Source organism: Melanerpes formicivorus, unplaced genomic scaffold, assembly GCF_026170545.1.
Source record: "Melanerpes formicivorus ecotype bairdi unplaced genomic scaffold, bMelFor1.0.p_v2 SCAF_15, whole genome shotgun sequence".
NCBI lineage: Eukaryota > Metazoa > Chordata > Aves > Piciformes > Picidae > Melanerpes > Melanerpes formicivorus.
The window spans coordinates 5542104-5560281 of NW_027142367.1; the positions used below are offsets into that span (position 1 = coordinate 5542104).

General features: G+C 41.7%; 1 protein-coding gene across 1 annotated transcript in view; it reads left to right on the forward strand.

Annotated features, from left to right (window-relative positions):
* The window catches only part of GABBR2 (gamma-aminobutyric acid type B receptor subunit 2), a 572582-nt gene extending 555875 nt beyond the window's left edge, over positions 1-16707 (forward strand). Inside the window, exons 18-19 of the mRNA XM_068147481.1 lie at positions 8228-8345; positions 14575-16707. Of these exons, the coding sequence (XP_068003582.1) occupies positions 8228-8345; positions 14575-14740 (284 nt within the window). The 3' untranslated portion in view covers positions 14741-16707. The remainder of the gene's footprint in view (positions 1-8227; positions 8346-14574) is intronic.
* The last annotated feature ends 1471 nt before the right edge of the window (positions 16708-18178 follow it).

The following is an 18178-nucleotide window of genomic DNA, read 5'->3' on the forward strand; positions in this document are numbered from 1 at the left end:
AACCCATAAGATCTGGTACATAGTGCAATAAAAAGGGAAGCCAGGACACCCAGCTTCCATTTCTGTCTCTAGGATGGATCTACTTTATGACTTCTGGCAAATTATTTTGTGTAGCTGAATACTACTATAGTATGTGAAAATGCTATAGTATGTGAAAACTGCCTTGTGCTGGGAAGTTGCACTTGCATGTTTGTTGCAGTGCTCAGCTCAGGCTCCCTATTGATGTGGAAGACTAAGCTTGGTTAAGTGGAACAAAGGCTTTAAGTATAGTTGGTGAAGAATAGTTTTAGAACAACAGCAAAAGTTCAGATATGCTTTTGAAGTACATTGAGATTTTGGTTGGATAAGGTTACTTCTTCACGCAGCTTGTGTTTCAGCCTGAGTATACACTTGGTTGTGTAACTCATGTCAAGAAAAGAAAGGAAGACCTCCACAGAGTTCCCACTGTCCTTTCTAAAATTAAAAACAAACAAACAAACAAACACACACAAACAAACAAAAAAAGAAACCCACAGAGGGAGAGTGTGACCATTTGAGGGAAAGAAGGAAAAGGAAAACGTAAATAGCTGCTGGAGGCGTGTGATTATTGGACTGGGATCAGCAGCAAGAACTAACATCAGTGAGTGGGATGAGACAGTTTTACCAAGTGTTTGAAAGGAACACATAGAATGTTCTACTCATATCAGATGCTCCAGGAAAAATGATAAATCATGAATAATATTTCAAGCAGAAAAGATATAGTACATTGTGCCAAGTGCCCATCTGAGTTTGGGTATGAGAAATACAAATGATTCTCAGGAGATACGCTGGGTATAAATTTAGGATGGGATACTTCCCACAGCAGGTTGCACTCCATTAGCAGTAGGATGCTGGCAAAGAAATCAAGGAGAAAATATAACCTTTCTGCACTTACTTGTGGTTCTATCTACAGAAGACATTGATAACTAACTGCTGCTTTAAGCACCAGCATCCAAGATTGTGTTCCTAATATTCCCCCCTACAGAATATCTTGGAACTATGTGTTATTATGATTTACAGGGTAGATATTTATAGGACATATAACTTCTGCATATTGAAGTTGCTGGGCACAGGTTTCTGAACAGACATACCACATAAAGCTGCACATAAAAGATGGGCACAAGGAAAGAAGGATGTCTTCCCTTGGCCACCTTTATATGGAACAGCTTAGAGCATCCATTCACCTGGGAATGAGGAAGGCTTGGATCCCAGTTTGCAGTAGATGTTTAAGCTTAGTGTCACTTTTCCCTTTGGTGAATGCCCCAAGCATTAGCATTATGGAGTATCCTAATTCTGAATGAATTGACAACATGTTCAAACAACACTTGTTAGCCTTTTTCTGTCCCTTCATTTCCATTTCTTCTGCCCCTTTATTTTCCCACTCATTCCCTGTTTCTGACTCTCCTATTTCTCTCACCACATCTACTCCAAGTAGTCAACCTATGTGCTTAATGTAAATTTGGTAATCCAATCAAAATAACAAGGCTTCAGAGAGTTCATGCTGCTGAGTCACTGCTGCTTCTCTGCAGATGCAAACAGACATCGCTTAAATGGTACTTAGAAAAATTGTGGCCCTTACAGCTACAGGAAAGCTAACTCCAGCTGGCATAACTATGTTTTTGTGTAGCTATGTATTACATGCAACCTTCTCTAAATGAAAGTACAGAACTTTGGAATTGTGTCCCTGGTAGCACTTGAGCAAAGCCACAGAATTGTACAAAATTTATTAGCATGACCTAGACGTGACCGTTATCTCTCACCTCCACCATGCAACTGGGGAAGCTAGATCAGTGTTGTTTTTAAGGTGATGACAAGGTTTATGCTTACCTTGGACCTTGTGAAAAAAAAAAATGTGAGCTGAGAGAGGAGTAGGACAATAAAGAGAGATGCTAAAAATAGCAGCTGACTTGAGCTAAATATGATAGCAGATTATTGCCACGTTTGCATTGTGGACATGTCTGAATCCTGTGTCAATCTTCTTTATAGAACACCTGGCTGTTCTGAAGAAGTTCACATAGAGAATGCCATGTAGTGTATCCCCATCTATATTGCTTACACAAATGCAGGGTGCTGCACTTCAGAGAACAGTTAATAACACAGGGCTTCTGCAATGCATCTCAAACAAGTCCTAATCAAACTTTAATGCCACTGTACACTTCAATACATTTCTGATCTGTACAAACTGTTCAGAGCTAAAATCCCTGACTCCTATAGCCAAGTTTCAGAGAAGGTTATTTGATTCTTCTCTTCCTTCTCCACCACCCTCATTTGCATCAAATATTTATTTAGGATACAAAAGTTAGATTACTTTTGCTAAAATAGGTAGACACTGCTGTGCACTCCTATAACTGCTTGACCTCGGGCAAAATTTCATAACATCGGGATTCCTGGTTAGTTATTAACAGAAACAACTCCTGCTGTAGCCCAGGAGCTCTTTGCTGGCATGGGTGCTCCATCTTTACAGGGCGTTTCAGCATGACTCATTTATAGAGAGATATTACCCGAGACACTCAGCTCTTGTTCACAAATGTATAATGTCCCTGAGATACCTACAGCAACTGGCTATGAAAGACAATCAATCAGCAAAATCTAGTTTGTATTTTATGGCTTAATTGCTTTTTCTTTTAATGTAGGCTTTTGTCTGAAGTGCTAGATAGCTTTTTGTGGTCAAGCAGATTTCAGTGTGCTCCATGGAGTGTGACTCTGGGACCTCAAATGACTTCCCCAGTTGAATGTAAAAGGGTTTCCCTTTAATTCATTAGGTATAATCCTCAGATGATTTTGACTCACTATGTCTCCCAGTGACTTCAGCTGTGCACAGCTCAATGTTAGCTTCTCCCCTGGCACTTGTAGGACCTGGTCACCTTTGCTGGAGCACAGACCCACAGTACAGCCTGGATTTGAGGCAGGGGTGGGCTGTGTGTGAGCCCCACACTTGGCTCGGGCAGTTCCTATAACTGGCAGTGCCATTCAAAAGGAGAGCCAGGCTTGGAGACATAGCTGAGTTTTCCAGGCTGACATTTGGAAAAAGGAGTACAAATGCTTCTAGCTGTGATGATGTGTAAAGAGAAAAGTTATGCCACACAGCTCCAGGGAAGAAATATCCTGGCATAGGCACAAACTAGAGCTTCCCAAATGGCCTCTCTGCACCCATGTGTGCCAGAAACAGGAGACTTCATGAAGGTCGAAGCTATTTCTACTGTGCACATTCCTGCAGAAATAAAAGTTACTGAGAAGAAAAATACAGAGGGAATACACTATGCCCACGAGAGGGCTGGATAATTCTGCTACGCTTGGAATCTTACTATCTCACTCTATTTGACTTCTGACATTTTACAACACAACAATGTTTCTACATGAATGATTCTTAGATTGCAAGGGTTTCATATAAAGGCAAGCTCAGAAGAATCTCCATTTATAGGTACCTTTGTCAGTACATTTCACAGTAGTGTATTGGGGAAATTAATGACACCCATCCTATGGAAAGATACAGCCTCACAATAGCCACCATTACGGACAAACCCTGTCTGCAAGTTCTGTCTCTATAGGCACCCTTGCTTGCTCAGAATACCTTTTCTGGTTTGAGCCAGAAAACAGTCTTTACTCATTGCTGTAAATGGACTGGGAGCACTCATTTGCATGTCAGATATGCCTACATACTGTCAGTTCTCACCCCACTGCAATGTTTCCTAGTGTTAGTTTTTCCCCATGTAAAAGCAGCTCAAAGAAAAACAGATTTCAAAGACATGTTGCTCATAAACATGAAGCAAAAGAGAGTTCATCTGCAACAGGGAGGAAGAATATGAAGTTAGTGTGATTCAAGCATTAAGCTTGAGATTGAAACCACAGATTCAAAAGAAAAGCCTTTCAGAAATAACTCCTTTGAAGGAATGCTGTTTTAAAGGAAGGATATGGTTCACTATATCCCCTGTATAAAGAGTTCTATAGATAGGTATACTAGTTTCTGTGAAGCCTAGCAAATGCCAGAGGTTCAGTGCCTGCCCTTCCTTTCACAGAACTAAATCTGTTGTAAAGGTAGTTTCTTCTGATTTAAAGTAGTATGAATCAGAGGAGATTTTGACTGGGGTTTTCTTTTTTTTAAGATCATCTTATCAAAATACAACTATCAGAAGTCATGATTTAGACTGCCTGGGGTGGTGCTCTGAGTTCAGGAGAATTTTCTCTTATATACCCAGCAGATTATTTGATCATTTTAATTTTTTCCTTTCCTTTTATTTTTCTTTTCATCCTATTCACATGAAAAGCAGAAACTCCCTAGTCATGTTTCACAGTCCAAACAAAGGAAAAATGTGGAAAATTACAGTAGATTTAAAAAACAAAAGCCCAGAAAATGCTACTTCTAGCTTGAATGTTCCCAGAGTTTCCACTAAATCAGCAAAGTTTTCACTGTCAGCTCTTGTAAGTCATTATTAAACCACACTTGCTTCTTTGTGGAGATTAAATTTGCTACCTAACAAAGACAACATTGGAATTGAAAGAAGTGGGGTGCAGAGCAGTTCTGCCATCTAGTTGTAAGCCACCAGAGAAATATTGCCATTCAAGTGTCGTGATGAAGATGTTCAATAAAACGTCAGTGCACAAACAGCAACAAAACGAGCCTCTAGTTAAAGAAGTACAGTTTCTCAAATCTTGGAAGAAATTGCAGCATTGGCAGTCACTTGGTGTTTTCTGCCTGCAGCTGAACAGGAGTGATTGAAATGCATGACCTGTTTAAGCCAGCTCAGGTAATTTAGACAGCACCAGGCTGTGGAGTGATTATACGTACAGCAGAACCGAAGTGAGCGTCACCCCTGGCAGAAGGAGAGGAGAGCAGCTGGGAGCAGTGACCTCCTCACCCAGCCTCTCTGCTGCCAGCATCAGATGTTCTCTTGCAGCTCAGAGCTGAGTAATTGGAAGTTGCTTCGCTATTGCAGGTAGGCAAAGGTTCTGAGCTGAAGCCTTTTGGCTCTCACTGACAACTGGGCAGTGGGTTTTGTTTTCTAATGAACCCATCAGCGAGTGCTGTGTGAGGCCCTTGAGATCTATTTGTCTTTTTTTCCTGATGGTTTTCTGAAAGGAAAGTGCTCAGGCATCACTTACCCAGACTTCTGAGTTCTGGTTTGAGGTCTACAAAGGTGAAAATTACTTAGAAAGTGCTTCTGGCTAATGTAAATTCAATTCTGAAGGTAGTTAAATCATCCCAGTGCAACTTATTCAGTAGTGTCTGCAGTGGCAGACAGTACCCTGAGAATGAAGGGCATTTTTCAAGTGGCATGCTTAATGGGCAGAAGAAGAGAAGATGGGGAAGTACTAAAAGCAGTGCTAGCCTTTGCAGGGGAAACTGGCAGCTCAAATGTTTACCATTACCCTTGATTAATTTTGTTTCAGTTGTTTACCTATATAAAATCAGTTTCCACCACCCTTATGTTGGGTTTGGGTTTTTGGAGTGCATGTGGAAATAGTGGGGTTTTGTCTTTAAGCTCCAGCTTCTAGAAACATGTGACTAAGTAAGGATTTTGCTTTTCATGATTTAAATTAAAAGTAAATTTAAAAAAAAACCAAAACAAACCAAAGCATAACAAAGAGCAAACCCAACCAACCAAACAGGAAAAACATCCACCCAAACAAAACAGGGAAAAAGAGAGGGAAAATATTCTAATTTCCATGGTTGCAGAATAAAAATCTAACAACTCCTCTTCCAAAAAGCTTAACAAATAAGGACTACATAACTTTTCTGTATTTTGAAAGAAGTAAAGGGAAAAGGGGGTAGGGGTTGGGGGGGAAATCAGTGCTGTGGCAGTTTTATGTGGATTTTGTCTGCTTTTCACACATACACATTAAAACTTGTACATGGTTACCTTGTATACAGAAATGTATGCAGTGTGTTAAGAGAGAATCATCTGCAAGAGTGGGAAAGGGTCTATTAAGAATGACACACAGTGATATATGGGCAGTTGGTGTTGAGGGGTGAGTAGGCAGAGAATATATGATTTCTCTTCTGATTTAAATCCCCCACCTTTTTGACAGGGACCACCTCCTTCTGTCGCACTCTGTATCTCTCACAGCATAACTGAAGGCACAAGAAACCCCTCTGAGAGTGCACAACACAGATTAATATATGAAAGCACCTGCTCCCAAAGCCCAACAGTTGCATATTGCACTCATTTGATTAAGGATTGTATCTTCAGTGGCTGTGTAAAAGGTTAAATTGCCTATCTAGGCTAAAGGGACTGGAATTGTCAAATAGTTAAATAATAGACTTTTCCACCCCTATTTACAAGAATTACTCAAATTTTCACTTTGGTCTACATCAGGAAGTCAGCAGTTTTCATTGTCAGGTTAGATCAGTTCATAATTGAATGTCATTTTTAATCACAGAAGTAAAAACTCTTCTTTTGTGTGTGTCTGTTTACAGACATCACAGGGCTTTTGTGCAAACGTCAAGCTCCTTGTACAAAGAAATGCAATATATGGAAAATAAAAACTGAATTCCTATGACAGTAAATGCCACACCAGCAAACTTCAGGCTGCTCTGAGATGATAGACTTCATTGCTTATCTTAGCCACTGTCAGATTTGACTCTTTGCTGTCCTCCCTTCACATCTAAAGCATCATTGAATCCTGTCATATCTTCCTTTTAAGCACTCTTCTTGCTACAACTAAATTCCTTAGCTCTCTCTCTTGTCCCCAACAGAAGCAGCTTCGTGTGTTCTGATTCCCTCCTTCCTCACCCAGACCCTTCTCTTCCATGCAACATAAGAGAAAAATTTTCTCTCCCACTCTTCTGACCTGTGGAATCCCCAAGTCTACATGTTTTTTCATCCTTGTCTATTCATTTCTTTCCAACTTGCTTGTTGGCTTTTTCACAGACAAAACTGAATGCTGAAAAGTAACACCAGGGACGACTGTGATGGAGGAGCAATCATGCATGTTGGAGTTTGCCCTCAAACCATTCCTGTTTCTGCTTCCATCTTCTTTCCTCACTCTTTGTTTCTGCTGCTTGTTTTGTCCCACCAGTGCATACATATTCCTAGCATGCTGGGACCTGAGCATTATTTGGGGCTTCAGAGCATTAGTAGAACAGAAAAGCAGCTTAAGCCTTCAATATGCACTGGGTTTTTCATACTATTTTCATTTTCTTTTTTGCTATTTTCCTGCTTCCCCCTCTCATACCCTTTTTTACATTTAAATCCTCTTGTGTCCTTTTCAAGAATTTACCTCCTTGTCCTCTTCCACGCTGCTTTAATGTCTGCAGCAATCACTGTTTTGCTGTATGTGTGGCAAACAACTGCCAGTGATGGATTTGGAGCTGCTCTGTAATTATTTATGAAAACTCTGCACTGTCCTCATTACTCAGATGCTTTCCATGTGACTTTATTTGGCTTAACACAGTAGGAGAGTTTGGAAAAAGCAGGCAGGAAGAGAAAGGATTCCTGGTGAAGACAGCTGCCTTAAAATGGCTGTGTTCGTCTGCGTTTCTCAGGGGGTCTGATGCCACAGGCTTAAGCACAGCTACCCAGGGACCTCAGGACACCTGAGGGAATCAAGTGAAGCTAGCAACAGTGAAAACCATGATCTCATATGATATCACTGTACAGAAAAGAGAACAGCAGGAGAGAGCTTAATGAAATCATTATCTGTCCTTCCTGCAGACAGCCTATGGACCAGTGCAACTGGTATGAATCATATTTTCATGCTAAATGGTAGTAGATAGCTAAGTGGCAGCACTTAATTGCTCATGTGATTGCAAGAGTACCAAGGTTTTATACATCAGTGAGACAGTGTTTCTAGGAAAAGATTTAACAGGAGGGTTTTTTTCATGTGAAAAAGTAACAATTTTTGAGTGCAAGGTAATATGATGCAGTTACATTAACAGGCTAATACCAAGTGAGAGAGTATATAGGGCTGCACAGGAGTTGGGCAGCAAAGTTTAGCTTGTGATTTGGGTTTTTTAAAAGGTAGGAGCCAAAGGAGGACAAAGGAGATTTTACTCCTTTTCTGTTCCTTCATACTAGTTCCTACAAAGGAGCACATCATCAAAAGCATAGAAGTACGAAAGACTCACAGGGAAACCTGAGACTGTATTGGGATATAGGCAGAAATAGCTTACTTTGTGACATTATGAACATCTGGGAAGTTTAAAAATGAAGATATTTTTAAATGATCTCTTGGTCAGAGAAAAGTAAAACTGAATGTTTCATCCATGCAGATGGTGAGAAAGCCATTTTGAAAAATCATCTTGATCAAAACCCACCAGCACAATGGGGCTCATCAGACCCTTCCAGAACAAGCAAAGATCCTATAGAAGACATCAACTCCCCAGAACAGTAAGTATACACTTTTCTATGTTGGTACAGAAAGAGGTACCTCTTGCTCTCTCAGGTATGCATGTGCTTGGGCACACATCCTTTCTACTGTGTTAGCCATAAATGCCATCCTGGACACCAGCTACCTTGCTGATAAGATCTTAATTTAAATTATTATGTTTCATCAAAACCCATATTTATCTTTCATGTATTTTCATGGGAAGACCTTCACTGTAAACCCTTACAGACAGCCCTAGCTACAGAGACAGCCTGAACCACCAGCAGCAGATGTAAATGGCACCTCCTGAAGCACCAGTGGGTAACAACATTGTGCTATGATGCCTTCCTGCCACCAGCTCACAGTCCCCACAAAACTGAGAGGATATCAGGGGCACTAAATCCTAACTTGCCCCAAAGGCAATCTAACATACTTCTTTTCTCTTATATCATAGAATCATAGAATGGCTTGGATTAGAAGGGACCTTTAAAGGTCATCTAGACCAACCCCCCTCCACGGAGCAGGGAAATGACTAGATCAGGTTGCTCAGAGCCCCATCCAGCCTGACCTGGTTTCCAGGGATGAGGCATCTATAAAATCATGTCTAAGGTTACTGTAGGGAGTTACAGGACAAGCTGTGCCCAACCATCAATGTATGTTAGGGATGACTATTGTCAAAAGTCCAAGTCCTTCCACACATCAGCCAGAGGAATTTGTGGTGTACATAGCCATTTTGTTCTCTTTTGATTGTAAGTTAGCTGAGAGATAAAAACAATCTGCGGGCTTTTCAATGTTGCCATAGCAGCTGGACCCGAGTTTTGGCATAGGAAAGCCTGAACCAAGTAGTTTCCCTTAGTAACAATGCTGCAGCTAGAAGGAAAAAGTGGCACAAAGCACTTGATAGATTCATGGAGGGAAAAGGGTCTCATGGTATCAGCTTTTCTCCCTAGGAACTTATATAATACAATCACACACTACCCTCTACCACGTCAGCAGGACCTGCTATGGGCCAGAGCTCAGAGAAATACCATGCGTGTTTATCCCTGGATCAGCCATTTTCCCACAACAGCCTAATTACCTGGGCACCACTTCATTAGGAGCTGAGCTAATAGCTGTTTGACTCCTGTTTTGTACACAGGCAGCTTGAAAGCTTAGTTAAAAACAGAATAAATTAAATAAGTTACAAGAACCAGCCATTTATTACATCAGTGACAGCAAACGTGATTTCAGATAGCAGTTACTGCCTGTACCACCTGGTGCAGGAGAACACATGGATTTGTTACTCTGTCCTTGCACTCAAAAAAACCTTCAACACAAACCTGCACAGGAGCCAATGTACACACACATGCACACACATGCACCAAAACAAAACCCTAGCAGCTGAAATCTGGTTATTTTACAAAAGCAGGGCTCTCACTAGAAAGCGTTCATGACTTTATGGGGTCATCAGAGTGCTCTAATGCATGGCTGTTAGAGGTCTGCCTTTATCTGGCATGATTTGCCAGAAATGATGTAGTGTGAATGTAGCCTCAGCCACACGTGGCCCCATCACATTAAAAGGGATGCTAAGAAAAACACAGATACTCAGACAATCCAGTTGTCCCAAAACAGATTTAATGCAGAACATAAAAAGAAAAACATTTGGTGTTGACAGAACTTCCTCTAGGCTAGTGGTAACTGGTAAGAAGACTGAGATTTCCTGGAGGTCTTAACAAGCAGGTCAGTACAAATCTGAACAGTCACTGACATTTATGGAAAGCAATTAATAAAGTCCTGCTAAGTTAAAACAGAGTCATTTGGCACTTGCAGAGCTGTGACTGTGCCAAGACCAAGGGTCAATGTCTCCCTTGAGGATGTACTAGCAGTCTGGGTACCAGAACCACACACCCCAGCCACAGTGGACCTTTGAAAGAGAAGAAGTGTACCCGTGTTCAGGAATAGGGTTTTGTGATTTCCTCTTTCACAAGACATTGCCTCTTTTCAAATTTTGTGCTCTCTAAGAATATCTTTCTGTACACTGAAATTAGTTTACTTGTTAGTACAATGTTTTGCTTTATTGTAGTGTTTTAGAACTCCTCCAATTTCTCAGCAGTTGCTAAAAATCAACCTCAATGGGCTGAATAATTTACACAAATGATCCCTGAAGGCTTGAATGCTTAGCTTACACATTATCATAGAATCATAGAATCAACCTCTCATCCTATCACTTGTTACCTGGGAGAAGAAGCTAACCCCCCTCACTATGACCTCCTTTCAGGTAGCTGTAGAGAACAATAAGGTCTCCAGCTGCCTCTTTTCCAGGCTGAACAACCCCATCTACCTCAGCTACTCCTCACAGGACTTGTGTTCAAGCCCACTGACCAACCTCATTGCCCTTTTCTGGACATGCTCTAGGACCTCAATGTCCTTCTTGTAATGAGGGGCCCACAAGTGAATGCAGTATTCAAGGTCTCACTAGTGCTGAGTGCAGGGGTAAGATCACTTCCCAGGTCCTACTGACCACACTATTTTTGATACAGGTCAGGATGCTGTTGGCCTTCTTGGCCACCTGAGCACACTGCTGGCTTGTGTTCAGCCTGCTGTCAATCAGTACACCCTGTTGTCTCTCTGCCAAGCAACTTTCAAGACACTCTTCCCCAAGCCTGGAGCATTGCATGGGGGTTTTGTGACCAAAGTGCAAGACCTGGCACTCGACCTTGTTGACCTTGTTGAATGCCATGCAGTTGGCCTTGGCCCATTATTCTAGCCTGTTCAGATCCCTTTGCAGAGCCGCCTTCTCCTCCAGCAGATTGACAGGCCCACCCAACTTGGTGCCATCTGCAAACTTACTGAGGAAGCACTCAGTCCTCTTGTTGAGGTCACTGATACAGATTTTAAATAGAACTGGCCCCAAAACTGAGCCATGGGGAACACCATTTGTGGCTGGCCACCCATTGGATTTAACTCCATTCACCACCACTCTCTGGGCCCTGCTACCCATCTGGTCTTTGACCCAGCAAAGTCTGCTTGTCCAGAACACAGGCAGACAGTTTATTCAAGAGGATTCTGTGGGGAAGTGTGGCTTTACTGAAGTCCAGGTACACAACATCCACAGCTTTTCATTTCCCCAGATCTTTAGAGGTGTGACTGTGACAGCAGTTGTTCCAGAACCCTGCTTACCAGTGGATCTTATCAGTGGTTTCCTATAGCAGAAATAAAGTCTTTTCCAAATGCTTCTGCCCAGTTTGCAGTATTGTGCATTCCTATGCATATTGCATTGTGTGGCTGTTCATTGACACTGAAAGTCCAGCTTTTACCCAACTTTATTTGCCCCTTAAAAATGTCATTTCTGTACAGATCTGAGGATATATACTCTGTCCTAATACAGTACCTTGATGAGTGGCTTCTCTGTGTGGCAGCATATTTCCATTCCATCTCCCTCAGTGGTTTTCTATGATTCTAAAACCACTAATACTAGCCATTCCCTTCCCAACATATTTGACCATACAGATATGCTTTGGCATATCTATATGATATGGACAACTCAAAACCTTTAAAGGTCATCTAGTCAAACCCCTCCGTCATTATGCAGGGACATCTTTAACTGGATCAGCTTTCTCAGAGCCCCATCTAACCTGACCTTGAATGTTTCCAGAGAGGGGGCATCTACCACCTCTCTGGAAAACTTGTTCCAGTGTTTCATCACTCTCATTGTAAAAAAATTCTTCTTTATATCTAATCTAAATCTACCTTTTATGAGTTTAAAACCATTACCTCTTGTTCTATTGCTATAGACCCTACTAGAAGCTCCCTTCAAGTACTGAAAGGCCACAATGAGGTCTCCCCTGGAGCCTTCTCTTTTCCAGGCTAAACAACCCCAACTCTTTCTTCACAGATGTTCCATCCCTCCCATCATCTCCCTTCACCACTCAGGAAGGCAGCTCACGACACTGCCTTCTGGGCCGTGAGCACATTTTGCTAGCTCATGTCCAGCTTTTCATACACCAGGACCCACAGAGCTGTTCTCAATCTTTTCATTCTACAGCCTGATACCTGAGGTTGCCCAAGAAGAACTGACAAAATACAGCAGGGGTAGGGGAATGGAAAAAACACTGATATTGGGGGAGGAGCCAACAAACAAACAATCAAACAAAACACAACACATAACCACCACCCCCAACCAAACAAAAAGACCCCAAACAAAGAAAACCCAACAGCTACAGACTGAGGCAAGGCACAAGATTTAATTTTGCTTAAGGAGAAAATACAGTTTTGTTTGGATTTTGTTACTTGGTTTGGCTTCCCCTAAGAATTTTGCCTAGAATCTTAATTCTGTGTGAGTCTCCAGGCTTCAGTCCTCCACCCCAGGAACCAAGTTTTCAAATTAAAATAAACTTTAAGTACAGTTAAAGCAAAGCTTGCCACCCACCGTAGCCACTGTTGGCACAACCAAATAAACATGCTTTGTCCATGGTATGGCTAACCAGCAAATGAGTGACAAAAAAATCCCATTCACTTGATTATGCAAGTGGATTCTCTTAGAATAGCTTAAAAAAAGCTCTTTAATGAGAAGTCTATAACAGTAGAACAAAGTAAGCATTTCCACTGGTGGGAAAATAAGCATGGGCAATTCTGTGTTTGACCCTGCAACAAGAGGCAGAATGACAATCTGCAGTGTCAGGCTCATAAGGATTCAGCACATGGAAGCAGCTATCCATGCCACCTCTGCACTCCTTAGGAATGAGGCTTGATTTCATTGATAGCACCAGAAAGAATTGGGCACAACAGCAAACTAATAGTGAATGGATTTTGTGTAGTCCCAGGATCGTATTACCAGCACTACCACGATCAACACTGTGGATTAATATTTCATCAAACTTTTAAAAGGAGCTTGGGGGTTGGGGAAATGAGAAGAAATTTGCTTGCTAGGCGAGCCACAACTATTTCCATCACATCTCTGTATAAACAAGCCTTTGTTGTAGTGAGGAAACTAAAGAAAAGCAGCATTGCATTACATTTCTTTCCATTTGAACTTGAAAGCTATACTGCTCAAGCCCACAAGCAATGCCTTGGTAGCTGTCTGTGTTTCCTAATACAAAGCAAAAAAGAAAGAGTTTGAATCAGAGAAGCTGTCCAAAGACAGGCTTTCAAACAGACACTTCTTGTAAAGGTCCATCTGTACACAGTCATTATACCAGATAACAGGGAAATATACATTTGGAACTCTATTGAACTGATACAATACTTTGTGTGGGCATTTTACTTCTGGAATCAAAAAGATGGTCTTTGGTTCAGCTCTGTTACTTTGACATCTGTAACTTTTTTCGGTGTTTCAGGAGTGTGTATCTTCAAATGCAGAAGCAATCCTGGTGTGATAACATCTTAATCACTGCAAACCTCAACTAGATTTTGACTTATATGCAAAGTGCTAGTATTTCCACAGTAGGGAGGCAGCAGTGCCCGTGTCCCATGGCACTGTCTTCTCCATGGAAAGGGGTCAGTGGAGCTGCCTGTGAGCACAGTTTAATGTGCCTTGAAAAGAACAAACAAAGCAAAACAAAGCCCAGCCAGTCATGATAATGTCAATCTGCTTGAAAATTTTGATACAGGATGTTGAACTCCTAAATACTGAATTTTGGTGTAGCTGGTAGGTTAGACTGCTTTTAGAGTGCCAGCACAGTCCCAGACAACTGACTATGGGAACTCGACAGTATTCAGCACCTCAGCTGAGACAGACCTCAACTGCAAAGACAAACTGCTTGGAAAAAGCCTTCAGTCCAAATTCCTGAATTCCCACATTCCCTCCATGTACCTATGTTTGCTGGATTTACAAAAATGCATCCTTATTTGTAACATCCTTGTGCCAAGTGGTGCATGGCTTAAAATTCAGGCTGTGACCTCATGCATGTGTATGCAGTTATCTGGGGCTCCACCTGCAATTGGGGTGGGGGTTACTAAATCATATACCTTCATTGCATGCTTAACTAACAGTTAACAGCAGTCTAACAGTTACTCTGAAAGTGGAAGGAGGTTGTAGGGTGCTGCAAATGCAGCCTCAAATTCCTTTGTCATGTCTAGCCTGTCAAAAAAAGAATTCCCCAAGGGGAAATAACACCACAGTGGCATAGCTCAGCAGCAGCAAGTGTAATGCTCTTGGCATTAACCCTTTCTATCCCAGCAGCAGGCAAGGAAAACATCCTTGCAACAACCTATCAAGCATGTGACACGTTAATTTTTCCACTTGGCTAATGCTTCTCTTTCTCTGTCTCACAGCATACAGCGTCGGCTGTCTTTGCAGCTGCCCATTCTTCATCATGCCTACTTGCCATCCATAGGAGGAGTTGATGCTAGCTGTGCCAGTCCCTGTGTAAGCCCCAGCGCCAGTCCTCGGCACAGACACGTGCCGCCTTCCTTCCGAGTCATGGTTTCAGGGCTGTAGGAAAGGGAGATCAGTGCTTCCTGAACTGTTTTTAAGTACTCAATGACTGGACTAAACATCTGACCTAGAACTCTGCTACAAACATGTAACATTGGCTCTTACCGCAGAGGAACTACCAACTGAGGCCATCATCACAGGAGTGCTCATGTAACTCGTGTGGGAAGGCAAAGGAGAAGGACACAAGGAGTTTGATCTGTAGCCTTATTCATGGAGTTTTTATTTCTCCACGTAGAAGTCACTGAAAAACGTTTCTTCCCAAATTTCTACTGGCACCGAGGAGGCTGGGAAATATGGATCTTGCAAAAAAGACACTAGGAAATAACAAAACTAAACCAGAAACCACTCAAATGTCACTGAGATTTATGTGGCTGCTGAGAACATGCAATTCTATACTGTATCCATGTAAGGAAAATACCATGGTTAAGCTATACCATATTTCTTGAGATAGATACACTCATTTTTACAAGAGTTGTGTTAAATTGCTGGAAACATTCTGCACTGGTTAGTCTTGCTTGTTTTCATTTCAGGGATGATGTTCGGTAGGACAGGAGGAAGATGAGAAACGATTTCTCAGGTGCCATTGAGACTGCAGTGCTGTGAGCAGGGTTCCCTGAGTTGCAGCTCTACATGAAACTCAAGCAGAGGCTGAAGCTCCAGCTCTGAGTTGTTACCAGCTAGAGAGCTGCTGTTTGGAAGCAGGGCACTTCACCCTTCTGTGAGGATGATGGTAGTGACTGCTGACCATCTGCAGCTTCATTCTAGCAAAGTTTCTGCACTTATTTCAGAATGCCTCCAAGTGCGATGTACTAAACCGACTGGAAAAGTCTTGGGCCTGATGACTCAAGAAGCTGAGGGCAGATGGGGAGTAGAGTCTTAATGTCACAGGACAGATTGTTTTTCATAGTTTGTTTAAATGATCTCACACATAATTACAATTTAGTGGACTTGGTGGGGGGAGGGGTTAGGGGCACAGTGTTTTGTTGCTGCAGGCAAAGCCTGCAGAGCACATAGATGTGAATATACACTATGTTTGCTTTGTATTTGAGTGTGTGACAGTTGTAGTGGGCAATAGAAAGGACAAATCAAATTTACCAATAGAATATTTTATTTGAATCCTAAAAGGACTGTGAAAATAAAAATAATAATAATAATAAAAAAAACCAACCCAGTGGTTTTTATACTTCAGGTCCATCCCCTGAACCAAAGTAATTAGGAGGAATGATAGTGGCATACCATCTGGACCAGCTCTAGAGCCAAACCCTCAAGCACAGGTGAGACACGGTTGCAGCTTCTTTTATCCAAAGGACTGGAAATGTGGCACCTCACTGCTAGGACTGTTTGCTAAGAGTAGGGAGGGAAAACACGTGAAGCACCCATTAGGCTCTCAGTTTTCTTTGACCAACACCTGTGCACCTCAGACCAAACCTTTCGAATGACGCTCCTGCAAAGGTTTATGAATCAGCAGTGACCGAAACACCGCCGAGGAGGTTCATTACCCGAGGGACTTATCGAGCTAGCATAAATCTCCATTAAAAATTTAACACACCTCATAGTGGCCAAAACCAATATGAATATGTATCTGAATCTTACAATCAGGAGCATCACAAAATATTCCACTTGGCACATACAAGTAAGAGAGGTTATGGAAATACCTGTAGCTTTTAGAACAAAAACCATGTAAGTATAACCACAGATAAAATAGAACTCATTACTCTGTTTAAGCACTAAACACTGACGTCGTCACTCAATGTGCGTTGACAGTATTTTTCTTGCTTTATTAATATCATCAGGGCCTGGTTTATTTTAAAAGGAATGTTAATTTAAAAAAAATAAAATAAAATAAAATAAAAAGAGAGAGAGAAAATTACAATATTGTATATAATGTGTACACAAAGATCTCTGTAGAAATATTATTCCAACTTAGCAGGAGAAAAAAAAAACACAAAAAAAAAACAACAAAAAACAAATCAGAAGTATCGGACCATTGGAGGTGAGTGTGTGTGTGTGTGTGTCTGTAACTTCGTGAATACTGACTGTGTGATGTTTATCAGGTTTAAACCCATGCAGTACATTCTTTGTCTCAATGATACAATGATACTGTAGTTTCTCCCATAACTTTTTCTTTAGGTTTTGGTTTGGGTTTTTGGTTTGTTTGGTTTTTTTACTTTACTGCAGATAACAAGACCAACCAAGTGAATATAGCTATTTAATGTTTCTGTTCTTTTATACTGCAGCAAAAACTGTACTGTAAATTTATGAAGAGGCTGTGCCCCAATGGCATTTTCCAATGATGTTAGTGCACAAATGCTTTAAACTAGACTGGAACTGCCAGAATAAAATGTAAATGAAGAATTTCTTGTATAACCTTATACTGCATGAGATCAATTTTTAATAAATTGTTGCAAATCTGTTTTTATGAATAAAATACATAAAACCTAGCTTTTTGGTCTCAGTGCCCTCTTCCCCCAAAGCAAAACCATTTTTAATGTGTATGTAAACATTCAGTCTGGACAAGAGAAGGCTCCGCAGAGACCTTTTGGTAGCTTTCCAGTATCTTAAGGGGGCCTACAAGAAAGCTGGGGAGGGACTTTTTAGGATGTCAGATAGTGACAGTACTAGGGGGAATGGAACAAAAATAGAAATGGGTAGATTCAAATTGGCTGTTAGGAAGAAATTCTTCACCATGAGGGTGGTGAGACACTGGAAGAGGTTGCCCAGGGAGGTGGTAGAAACCTCATCCCTGGAGGTTTTTAAGGCCAAGCTGGACAGACAGACTGAAGGAGTTGGGGCTGTACAGTCTGCAGAAGAGAAGGCTCCGAGGTGACCTAATTGTCGCCTTCCAGTATCTGAAGGGGGCCTACAGGAAGGCTGGGGAAGGACTTCTCAGGATATCAGGTAGTGATAAGACTAGGGGGAATGGAATGAAGCTGGAGGTGGGGAGATTCAGGCTGGATGCGAGGAGGAGGTTCTTCACCATGAGAGTGGTGAAGCCCTGGAATGGGCTGTCCAGGGAGGTGGTCGAGGCCCCGTCCCTGGGGGTGTTTAAGAGCAGGCTGGATGAGGCTCTGTCCAGCCTGATCTAGTGTGGGGTGTCCCTGCCCATGGCAGGGGGGTTGGAACTAGATGATCCTTGTGGTCCCTTCCAACCCTGAATGAAACTATGAAACTATGAAACTATGGATGTGGCTCTGGGCAACCTGATCTAGTGTGAGGTGTCCCTGCCCATGCTGAGAGTTGGAACTAGATCATCCTTGAGGTCCCTTCCAACACTAATGCTATGATTCTATGATTCTATTTGCATAAACGTATATGTATGTTTAAAAGCCTCCCTAGAGAAGGAGGAATCCTATTGCTACATCACATTGCAGCAGAAGTTAAAATACACATCCTATAGAAAATAGACAAGCTTCTGCTCTGAAGTACAAATACTACAGTACT